Below are 12,032 nucleotides of genomic sequence, written 5' to 3' on the forward strand. Positions count from 1 at the left end.
TGATAAAAATGCAGAAGATTTCTGATACACATAAAAAAAACAACAGCTGCGGGCTAAAGTATGGAACCTTCAGAAGCTGTTAAGTTGAGCATATGCTTGGTTATAATTTTCTCTTAAAATGAATGTGAGAAGCAGAATTGTGCTTTGCTATAGAGTGTATGACTGCAGTTAGAAGAGGCAATGTTTTAATCATTGCATACATTATGTGATAGTGAAAACACATCATTGAAGGAGCTGCAATCATCCGGCCATTTTCTAAGAATGTCTGGCATGGTAAAAGAGAAAACAAGCTGTGGAATGACGTATGGAGCTGCAGTGGTTCAATTCCTCGATAGCCGTTAAATCCATCCCTAATATATTTACAGTGCATAAAGCAAATGCTATATAACCTAATGGAGTCAACTGTTTAATCACACAGCTACATAATAAATGTATTGAAAGTGCTCTTGTGATGCCTGAAGAACACATTTGTGGCTCGGAGGTCATATTGTAAGTCTAGATATGTTTACAAAGAGGTGTCATTTCTTGGCTTCTGCCTTATGCCGCGTACACACGATCGAATTGTCCGGCAGACTTAGTCCGGCAAACAATCCGGCAAACAATCCGGCGGACTTTTTAACGAACAGACTTGGCCACACACGGACACTCCGAAAGTCCGGCGATTTCTAACGCGATGACGTACGGCACGTACGACGGGACTAGAAAAAGGAAGTTCAATAGCCAGTATCCAATAGATTCCTTCTCGCACTTGCTTCTGAGCATGCGTCACTCTTAGTCCGTCGAACTAGCACAATGACGAACGTATTGTCCGCTGAAAGCCAAGTCCGGCGGACAAATTTTGAGTCAAAACTACTTTCTAAATCTGCCGGACTTTACGTTGAAAAAGTCCGCTTGAGCCCACATACGATCGAATTGTCCGGCCTAATGCGGTTGTGTGTATGCGGCATTACACAGAAAGAATGCCTGGACTTTGCCACAGCTCCTGATACTAGGCTGGCCTTCAGTGGAGTTATGAGTCAGACAGATGGACAGTGAAAGAGGGGTTGATGAACATGGACTGCCAAAGGTCCAACTCCAAGCAAACAAGGAACCCCAAAGCTGGCAATACATATTTAACATCTCGTGATCTGAAAATTGAAGGTGCTGGATGAAAAATTGCCAGCCAACCAACACCTGCATTCAATTAGATGCAACCACTGTTTGGACCTTCTGAAAAACCCAGGCTCTGACCTTCAGTGAAGATATAAGTGAGACACATGGACAGTGAAAAGGATACTGCCAAAGGTCCAACTCAAAGCAAGCTAGATTTAAAACTGTTGGCTAAATAGCACCTGCATCCAATCAGATGCAGCCACTGTTTGGGTGTTTGGACAGCCATGGGGTGCAGCTGTCAGAACACAATAGCTGGCAAGGAAGATTCCTTTATCTATTGTTGGTGGGGAATGAATAGATTTCTCTTATTCAGTCCTGTGGGGCTGAATGAGAGAAATCCTAGAGTGTATGTCCAGCTTCATGGTTATTAGAGGTAGCAAGAAAGAGTAGGAGCCAAGCAGAGCTCCAGAGGTAATCAAACCTTGGGGAGAACAGAAGGGAGCAAATATTACAGACCACAGGTGGAGACCCATAGCAAATGTCACAGCTGGAAAGCAACAAAAACAAAGGAGGACCTGAGAACAAGGATCCAAATGAAAAAAGACAAATCAGGAAAATTCTGTAGTTGCTGCACTACATGAAAGAGTCACCCCATCTGAAAGTGATATTTATGAATAGGTGGAGCGTGGTAGGCTGAGTCAGCACTTGGCTTCTTATAAGTCTTGGATACTCTGTCAACAAAGTCCCTCTTGCTTAATTCCCTTTCCTATCCATTGGAAATATGGATAGGAATTTACCTCCACCATTGCATTTTCTAGCTCCTGTTGCATTCTCCAAATTGTAATATAAATAAATACATTCCTTTTTACAGGCACTTATATAACGCCATCAATTTACACAGCGCTTTACATATATACTGTACATTCACAACAGTCCTTACAATCTAAGGTCCCTAATGCACATATATTATGGCAAATTTAGGCAGGAGCTAATTAAACTAACAGCATGTTTTTGGATTATGGGAGGAAACTAGAGTACCCAGAGGAAACCCACACAGGCATAGAGAGAACATGCAGCCTCCATGCAGGTAGTGCTGTGTTGGGATTTGAACCAATGACCTTAGTGCTGCCAGGCATAAGTGCAAACCACTTATCCACTGTGAATTCATATTTACCTGTTTTATATTATAATATGGAGAATATAACAGAAGGAGCCAGAAAAAAAATATATAACTATAACTCCATACTGCAATATTAATAAAAGCATATAAAAAATAAGTGACATCACTGACCCATCCAGTGTCCTATGCCAGCCGACACTAAGGGTTTTATTGGTGGCTGTAATGAAGGAAAGAGCAGTGTGGCAATGCTGGCAAGGTGAGTATCAGTGGGTCAAGGGGACCCTGGGCATAGAGACTGTCACTGTGCAGTGAATGCAGTAGTAAATCACCAGTTGTTTTTTTAAAAACCTCCAAGACAAAAATATAATGTGCTAGTATGCATCGCTAGTATGTGAAACTTACAAAGGTATTTACTGTACCCATTAGAAAGCATTATTATAGAGTTACCTATAGGTAAAAATCAACCAAGGGAGTTCACACCCACTTTAAGAAGGGCCACCAGCGGAATTCTCATTTCAGGAACATTCGTTCGATTTTCTAATGGTTAGTGGGCTCAAATCCGATAACTTTGTTTTGCCAGTAGTGAAGACAAAAGTTGAAGGAGCAGGATGGAAAATATTTTCCCAATGAATGAAATTCTAACTGTGAGTTTGGTTTTCATTCAAGGAAAATTGTACTTATTGCAATGAAGCCTGTTCATTATGTCTGTGATTCCATTCAAATAGCAGGTCTCCTTGAAATTTTAGGACTTTTAAAAATGTTAAATAGTTGGCAAGATGGCAAGAAAGAATGTTCTAAAAAATGTTTTTCGCAATTTCTGTAAGAACGTTCAACTGAAGATACAGTAAAACCTTAGTTTGAGAGTAACTTGGTTTGAGAGAGTTTTTAAATAAATTGCTATACAATTGATGTCTTGATATACAAGAAGCGTCATGTCACAACTGAGTATAGAGAGGTGCCTCTAAGTGTAGCAATACGGTTACATTTAATGAAGGTCCAACATTTAGCAACTAACATGGTTGATGATTAAAACAGGCGCATGCAGGCATTCTCACCACCATCAACGTCGTCCCTTCCAAGCTGCTCTCCATAAGAGGTTCAAGCATTCAGATCAATCTACTGCAGGGTAGTCTTCCTGGTCACGATTGCAGACTGACAGTAGTGAGAGCCGGCGTTGCGGAGGATTGTCTATGTGGATAGCTTCACCCCAGATACCTGCATTCTTAGATGTACCTCTTTTAATCATCAACCACGTGAGTTGCTAAATGTTGTACCTTCATTAAAGTGGAAGTAAACCCTTCTATCGTTTTCAGTCAAGGAAGCTGCCATCTTGGCCTCTAATGATTCTTCAACTGCCATAATGCTACACATGTGATCAGTTATGAAACCAGCCATTGGATGGTTTGAAAGTTTGGTTGAGAGCACAACCAATGTGAAAGTTAGCATTTCCGGCATGCCGAGAATGTAAGTGTTTTTTTAAATTGGGTTTACTCCCGCTTTAAATGTAACCATATTGCTACACTTAGAGACGCCTCTCTTCTCTTTTATACTCTGTAGCTCCTGCTGGATTTTGCTTCTAATCCCCTTGTAGAGGCTTCCATTTGTGGATAGACATTTTATGGTTAAACAACCTATCACATAGCTATAATCTTTTTATATGGACTATAAACTGAAGGACTTATGAATAAATGGTTGTGGAACGAATCATCTGTGTTTCCATTATTTCTTATGGGGAAATTTGCTTTGATATACAAGTGCTTTGGCTTACAAGCATGTTTCTGGAACGAATTATGCTTGCAATACAAGGTTTTACTGTATAACTGAGTATGACCAGCTTATCTCTCCATCACCTATCAAAAAAAAGAAAAAAAAAGATTTAGGAGTAGACTGATCCTTTTAGTGTCGGTTGACCCTACTAGATCTCTATAAGACTGTGAACTCTTAACTTGTTAATATGTACTCCCCTTGGGTCAATGGTTGCAGCTCCTTGAGAGTAAACCTAGTAAACAGAGTTAAACAAGCTCTCATACAAAAGAGTGACACTAAAATACAGCTGGTGTAAACACCGGCATCTAATATCTACATGGCATCTGTTCTCTTAAATAAGAGCTTTATTATTTTTCCTGCAAAGTAAGCCATTGATCTTCACTCACATCCCTGCCTTTTTTATTTAATTAAGTTTGCAAATAAGAAAGCTATGGATGTAAATGTGTAGTTGTGAATAGACTCGTTAAGGCGGCTTGATGTAAATCGTGTTCTGCTTAGTATTCACACAAACAAGGCGCATTCCTTTGCTCACCATGGAGAATTTACATGCAGATAAAAAGACAAAATATATTTATGGAGAGAACTGGAGCAGATGCCGAGGAACGGAGCTCCAGGAGCCATAGGTCTGCGGTACATTGTTCGGTCCCCATCGTGGAGACAATATGGCCATGTCACTATTAATGGGAAAAACTGACCTACTTCTAGCTAATGTCAGTTGTGTTGTAAAGGGTATGTAGTCCCTAACAATGAACATCTAATATCTGGTCCCTTTTGATCTGCTTAATATACCATTGAAGGCGTATTGTTACATCTGCTCGATAAGAGCAAAAAAAAAGGTCCGCTGATCCTGCCAGATATCTTGTGAGCTGATAATGTCCTGAGCTCTCTGCCTGTGCTGCACTCTTATTAGTTATATTGTTCTCAGCTATCTCCGAGGACTTCAGAACTCCTCTCAACTGTGTTGTGAAGAAGAGGCAAGGAGGAGGTTATTGTAGCCCTATCCTAGTGTGACAATGTTGCTTTTCTATGTATATAGTATGCAGCTCCTGACTCCCCTCCTTGACCAATGCTCCTAATAGCAAGCCACTTGCTATGGGGGCACTGGTGCGTGCTCGCTCCCGAGCCCGGCTCTATGCGCCCACATGACTCATAGGGACGTGGCTCGGCTTGGCCCCTCCGCTCTCTCCTCATTGGCTCACTGGCTGGTACCACTTCTGTTCCAGCCAATGAGGTGAGGGAGTCCTGGGATAGCCGAGGGTCTTGTGCACATCACTGGTTCAAGAGGTTTCTCAGGTGAGTATTAGTGGGGGCTGTGGGGGGAGCAGCACACAGAAGGTTTTAAACTTGCATGAAGGTAAAAAACCTTCAGCCTTTACAACCACTTTAAAAAACAATGAAAACCAATACAGCCACTACATCTAGTAAGCTGCAATGTATTAAAATTGTGTTACTGTATTTTGCTACACTTTGGGGTGCATTCACACCTGGGAATGCACCCACACTCCAAGGTTCCCACGATTAGCGGGGGGAGGCAGACCCTTTGAGAGCAATGGGAGGCTGCCACAGCTAATCACAGCCCTTCACATGTGAAGTCTCTCCTGCAGTGATCACATGCAAGTGATTGGCCCTGGATGCAGGCAGTCCAGGGATACACGTGAGTGATCAAGCAATCTGTGCCCAGGGCTCATCACTTACATGTGATCACTGCATGATTGTTTACATGCGAGTGGCCACGATTAGCTGCGGGAGCTGGCAGCCCCTTATTGCTTTTAATGGGGCTGCATCCCACAGCTTATTGTGTGAACTCTGCTGGGGTTCTTGCATCTGATCGGAATGCAGGTGTAAATGCACTCTTAAACCCTAAGGCCCCTTTCACACGGGATGGATCCGTAATGATCAGCCCGGTGATGATCCGCTTGCTCAGCGGGGATCGCCCCGTTTTTCCCGCTGAGCCGACGGATGACAGGGCGGTCCATGCATACTGTGCAGGGACCGCCCTGTCAGCTCTCTGCTCCCCTCTATGGGGGATTGGGTGAACACGGACCGCCTGTCCGTGTTAATCTGATCCGCTCTGCAGACGGATAGAAAAATAGGATTTTCCTCCGTCTGCAGAATCGGACCATTGCAGAGACGGACGATATCGGGTATCTGCGGATGTTCATCCGCTGACACCCGCTATCCCATAGGAATGCATGTATGTCCTTATTTCATCCGCAAATGGATGGATGAAATACGGACATACGGTCCGCATGTGTGAAAGAGGCTTTAAACAAACAGTACTGCTGAAATGTTATTTTTACACATTATCTTTACATAGAGGTCCTTCCAATACCATTCAAGAAAAATTATCATGTTAAATTTCCCATACATGAACTAAATTAAACATTCGCATTGTTCATATTGTATTTGTATAATATACACATCACATTTATCAGTCATTGAAGTCTAAGGAAGGCTCATTCTTCCCATGTTATGGGATGTCTGATCTTTGATCAGGCTAAGTGCTTGGTGGTCTTGCCGAAGTTCTGGCATCAATACTTTCTATGTCATTGACCTCAGGACAAGTATAGAGATATGGACATTTCTCCACATTTCATTTGATGCATGGCTTGTTTTAGGTTCAGACATATCGAAGCAAGAAACAGACAGGAAAATAGAATTTTTAAAAGAAGACCAGCAATAGCACCCCCACATTTCTTTCATTATAGGTGTACTTGATGCCTGTAATGTCTTTTAATGGGATTTATGGGCAGGAAGGAAGTCAAGTTACTGAGAAACATCTCTCTCAGGATTAGATTTTATTTCTTGGAAGTATTTAGATTGGATAGGTTCCTGAAACCTTTCCTTACAAATCTGTTTGCCATAAAGCAATATACTTATAGGAAAAGTCTCAGATGGAAGCTGACATCCAGCTTTCTGGTTGTGTATTAGTTGATGGGTCTATTCAGATTCACTGCAAGCGATGTCACTGCCCTTGGCCTGGAAGTCTGAGCATGGCAGGCTTCATCTGATGTTTCACACATGGGTATTTTTCTTTATCTCATTAAAAGGTAACTCCAAGACAAGCTCCTTTTGTGTTTTGGAGTGGAAAATGAATTAAGAGTCTTGTCTCTTTATCCCTGTTGGTGAAACTTTTTCTCACTCCCTGTACTGGTGACATCCTGCCACACCTGACACATGTGGGGACAGAAAGCAAGGAAACATCTCAGAGGAAATAACCCTAATGCCCTGTACACACGGTCGCACTTTCTGACGGAAAATGTGCGATCGGACTGTGTTGTCAGAAATTCCGAACATATGTGGGCTCCATCTGACTTTTTCCATCAGAATTTCCGACACACAAAGTTTGACATCTGGATCAACAAAATCCGATCATTTAAATTCTGATCATGTGTAGACAATTCCAACGCACAAAGTGCCACGCATGCTCAGAATAAATTACGAGACGATAGCTATTGGCTACTGGCCTCTATATAGTCCAGGCGTACACGCTGTACGTCACCTCATTCTGAACGATCGGATTTTTCCAACAACTTTGTGTGACCGTGTGTATGCAAGTCAAGTTTGGGCCAAAATCCATCTGAAAAAATCTGACGGATTTTGTCGTCAGAATGGCTGACCGTGTGTACAGGGGATTACACACTCTCTGCTGTGTATTTATAAAAATATTTTAGAGCTATTCATCCTATGCAACTACATGTACATTCGTTCTGTGGGAATTGGGGGGGTTAATCTCTTTCCAGGTACTGTGTTCCTGGAAAGAGATTAACCCCCCAATTCCCACAGAACTAATGTACATGTAGTTTCATAGGATGAATAGCTCTAAAATGTTTTTATAAATACTATACTATGCCCACTAGCTGGAGCTGATGATCATCAGATATAAATAATTACTTATAATATTCATCAGCTCCATCTAATGACCATATTGCAGTATTTTCCAGAATTAATGCATTCTGTATGAACGAGGAACAATCGACCCGGATAGAAAATAGCATAATAACATTTATTCTTGTCCATATTTCCCCGGGCGTAGGTACATGCAGATTCACCGGATGAATAGCTCTGAAACGTTATTTTTTTTAAATACACCTTTTTGTGTTTATGGTTAATATATGGCACAGGTTACCTGCTAACAGGTGGTAATAAAAGGTAAAGTGTATGTTTACCTGTTTCTGTGATGTCTTCAGTGTTTGGTGCCTCTGTGCTCTGAATTGTGGTTCCACCTAAAAATTCATAAAATAAAAAGACATAATACATCATATTCATATACTGTATAAAATATTTTTTTTTTCTTTTTTGCATAAATCTGAAATCTTGTTGCTGCCCGCATAACATATATATGCGGCAGCAAAAGGGTAGGCTTTAATTCCGCACATAAGCGTCAAGGGGCGGCCAATGCTCTGTGATGAGAGCGTGCTCACTGTGAACTCCCAGCACAGAGACCAAACTGTTGTAGACAACAAAACCACTAACGATCGGTAGCTGGTGGGACCGGCTCCCAATCATGTGATCACCGTGACAGCCAATCACAATGGTCAAATGATTGCAAATCCTTCCGGATTCCTGGGTGATCCTATTGAGGGGACACCAGGGCAGGCCAGGAAGGAGTTAGGGCAAACTATGTTTTTGATCAATATTATTCCAATTTTTGTTCATAAACTGATGTTGGAGATTGTTTTCTCATTACTTAATAAAAAAAAAAGCCATACATTTTACAGATAAACATTTATTACCTGGGCACTTTCTTGACTTTTAGTTTGCAGAGCAAAGTCTGCACGCTTGTCAACTTACTTTGTCTTCACGGTTGACTTGCACATATGATAGAGATCTGCATATAACATTTCTAGAAAGCAGATTGTTTTAATTGTCGGTAACCACCACTCCTTGTGGACTTTTAGGCCATTGGCTTATGTTGAATTGTCCAGTTTGCAAAGTTTCTTTTTTATCTTTGCAAAAATGTGGAGCTCAGGTCAATCCTTGGGTTTTAAACTAAATCCTATTCACAATCCCATAATGGCCAAAGATGTTATTTTTCTCCACTACAAACGCACCCCTGATCATGTAAAAAGTCTAAGCTGACTGTAATAGTCTTTGATGTAAAATCAAACTGGCATCAATTAAAATAAGATTCACACTTATGGCGCTGGAAACAATTACAAGGCCTTGTGTCACTCATATGTTCTCTATTAATTTTATAACCTACATGGACTAAAATATCCCAAATGATCTGAGCCTGACTATCATATTACCTATGAATGGCAGTTTTCTTAAGTTGTTGAAAATATTAACAGGTGTAATATATCTCGGAGCAATCGAAGCAATTATTGGATTATTGGTTTTACAACAGTTCTGGGAAACACTTGTGGGAAACTGGTCTATTCTACTCCGTTGTCCATCTAGGTTTAACATAATGAACTTTCAAGGCAGCAAAGAAAAGAAGTTTTTAATGAGCCGGTAATTACTGGGTATGAAAAAAAAAGTCCATTCTTGCAGTACCATGGTGATACTTAATAAGGAACATGTGGCTTAGCTTCACACTATTAAATGGCTCTTATTAAATTCTGGAGAGCTATGTATATTTTCCACTGAGTTTGTTCGCTTTAAAGATGTTGATTCCTTAACAATGAAAAGATAAAATGATTAAAGAATGAAATTCTAAACCATTATTTAGTGGACCGCTGGAGCTCAGCAACTCCACAACAAACTTCAATTGAGTTTTACTGGAAATACAAAGCTTGTTTTAATGAAAAGCCTGGAGTAGGCTGATTATAACCATCCTGGGGTCCACAAATATATTTTTTCCAGCATTCAACAAGTTAAGACTTGTAAAAGACCAAGCAGGTGATGTGTTAACAAGGTGTAAACGTTTTATGATTTGAAGCCAAAAAGGAGAACTGGTCAGCACAGTTCCTTCCTAGTTTATAGTAGGGCTTTTTATCAACTTGTGAAGTACATACTGCACTGCAAGCAACCATAGCAGCCTAGAAAGATGAGGTTCTAAAACTATTTTACAAAAAAAACACAATTACTATAAACTTTGACTAAACCAGAGATTACTTGGGCATGTCTGTAGCTACCCGTTCCCTTTGCTTTACAGGCCTAAAGCCTGTCTCCGCTAGTAGAATTTCAACAAAAAATGTATTTTTGGAATGTTTGATAGTCAAATGCAGGGGTCTCCAAACTTTTTAGTAAACTTTCAGTTTACTATGCCTCAAACTTTAGGGGGGGGGGGGGGGCGCTGGACTGTGGCCAATGGGAGGAACAGTGCCCCATTTGTTGGTGTCAGGTCAATGAGAGGAATAGTGCCCCATCATTAGTATCAATTGGAGGAATAGTGTGCTATAGTTGGTGTCAGTTTGAGGGCTTGTGCCCCAATGTCGGTGTCAGTGGCAGGGAACTATGGCCCACTGTTGCTAACAGTGGGGGGAATAATGCCACAAGGGCCAGATAACAGCAAGCAAAGGGCTGCATCTGGCCCTGTGCCGCAGTTTGGAGACCACTGTTCTAATGGTTAGTGGGGTCAAAACAACGTATTTTTTTCAACCATAGTGACATAAAAATTTGAAGGAGCAGGATGAGAACATTTTCTCAAACAATTCTAACTGTGAAGTTGGTGTTCGTTAAGGAAAAATTGTACATACTGTAATAAAACATGTTTACTACATCATGAATTCCATTCAAATAGCAGATCTGAACTAAATTTTAAGGGCTTTCGAATTATTCAACTCTATGATGACAAAAAAGAATGTTCCAGGAATGTTCTGGTGGGGATTTTCACACAAACATTCATATTAAGTTCTATGGCCAGCCTTAGGGATGCACTGATGCCTGAAGTTAAAATTTCCCAATGACAGGCCTGAAATGTCTGGCCCTTTATACACCACGTATATCAACCATATCCCTCTTTTAATACCTGCAGCAAAGCATCAACAACTAAAACAGGATTGATTAGGAGCCATATCAAAAGCCAAATGAGCTCTTCTAGAGGTCCATCCACTTATTGCCTGGCATATAAAAAAATTATACATGGATTTATAAAGTGGAACACGGGCTCACCTGCCAGTTTGTAGTCTTCGCTTGTTCCGCTGTGGCAAGGAATCAGTTCATCATCACATTCGTCATCAGCCCCCATCTTCGGGATGGTGGGAGTGGAGGTTGGTGCTGTAAATAGTTATATAAAAAATAAGATTCTGTTCTAGTCATATCACAATCTTCTCAGCAGTAACAGATTTTCCAAAGTTGCCCAGTGGCTTAAAGAGTTAGTTTTTCTCAAAGAGCAGTTGTTTTTTTTTTTTTAACATGCAGTACTTTTTTCTGCTCCCTGTGTCTTCTTAGTAAAGTAGTTGTAAACTCTATCCATGAAATTTGACCTAAGCATGCATATCTGTAGTGTTTATCTCTCTTCAAAGCTCTAAATGCTGTTGCTTTCTGCTGCTCCTTTCCTCTGTTATCAGCACGAGTCTTCTGACAAGTTCTCCGAAACACAGGAGATAACAGCAGCTGGAAATTTGTGTTGGGGAGGGAACTTAGAGGCAGATAAGCAGAGAGCTTATCTATTCACAGTACAGCTCTGGGGTGGTGTGCTTTTGGTGTGCCTTTCCACCAATCAGCTCTCACATAGTGTATACCCAGACTCCCCTCCCACTGCTGGAAGAGGAAACAAGATTTGTAACACGATCTGCACTTTCCGAAGAGTGTAGAAAGGGGAAGCAGGCAGATATACATGTAAAACCTATGTAGGGAGATTTCTCTCTATGACATATAGAGCGCTGGGATGTGGAGAACCTTATGCCGCGTACACACGAGCGGACTTTTGAACATCCAAAGTCCGACGGAATGATTCCGTCAGACTATTCGATCGTGTGTGGGCTGCAACGGACTTTTGATTCGCAAAAGTCTGACGGACTTTAGAATATGGAACATGCTTCAAATTTTTCCGACGGAACTCCGCCGGACCCGGTCCCTCCGAAAAATTCGCTCGTGTGTATGCTATTCCGACGGACTAAAACCGACGCTAGGGCAGCTATTGGCTACTGGCTATGAACTTCCT

The 12,032-nt window shown here is 41.2% G+C and overlaps 1 protein-coding gene across 1 annotated transcript in view; it reads right to left on the reverse strand.

Moving 5' to 3' along the window:
• NRP1 (neuropilin 1) overlaps positions 1-12,032 on the reverse strand; it is a 245,907-nt gene that overhangs the window by 40,640 nt on the left and 193,235 nt on the right. The window contains exons 11-12 of the mRNA XM_077491091.1: positions 11,039-11,143; positions 8,149-8,205 (exon numbers count right to left, since the gene is read on the reverse strand). Of these exons, the coding sequence (XP_077347217.1) occupies positions 8,149-8,205; positions 11,039-11,143 (162 nt within the window). The remainder of the gene's footprint in view (positions 1-8,148; positions 8,206-11,038; positions 11,144-12,032) is intronic.

The sequence above is a fragment of the Lithobates pipiens genome, unplaced genomic scaffold (assembly GCF_037356315.1).
Source record: "Lithobates pipiens isolate NorthernLeopardFrog02 unplaced genomic scaffold, aLitPip1_a1.2 Scaffold_19, whole genome shotgun sequence".
Taxonomy (NCBI): domain Eukaryota; kingdom Metazoa; phylum Chordata; class Amphibia; order Anura; family Ranidae; genus Lithobates; species Lithobates pipiens.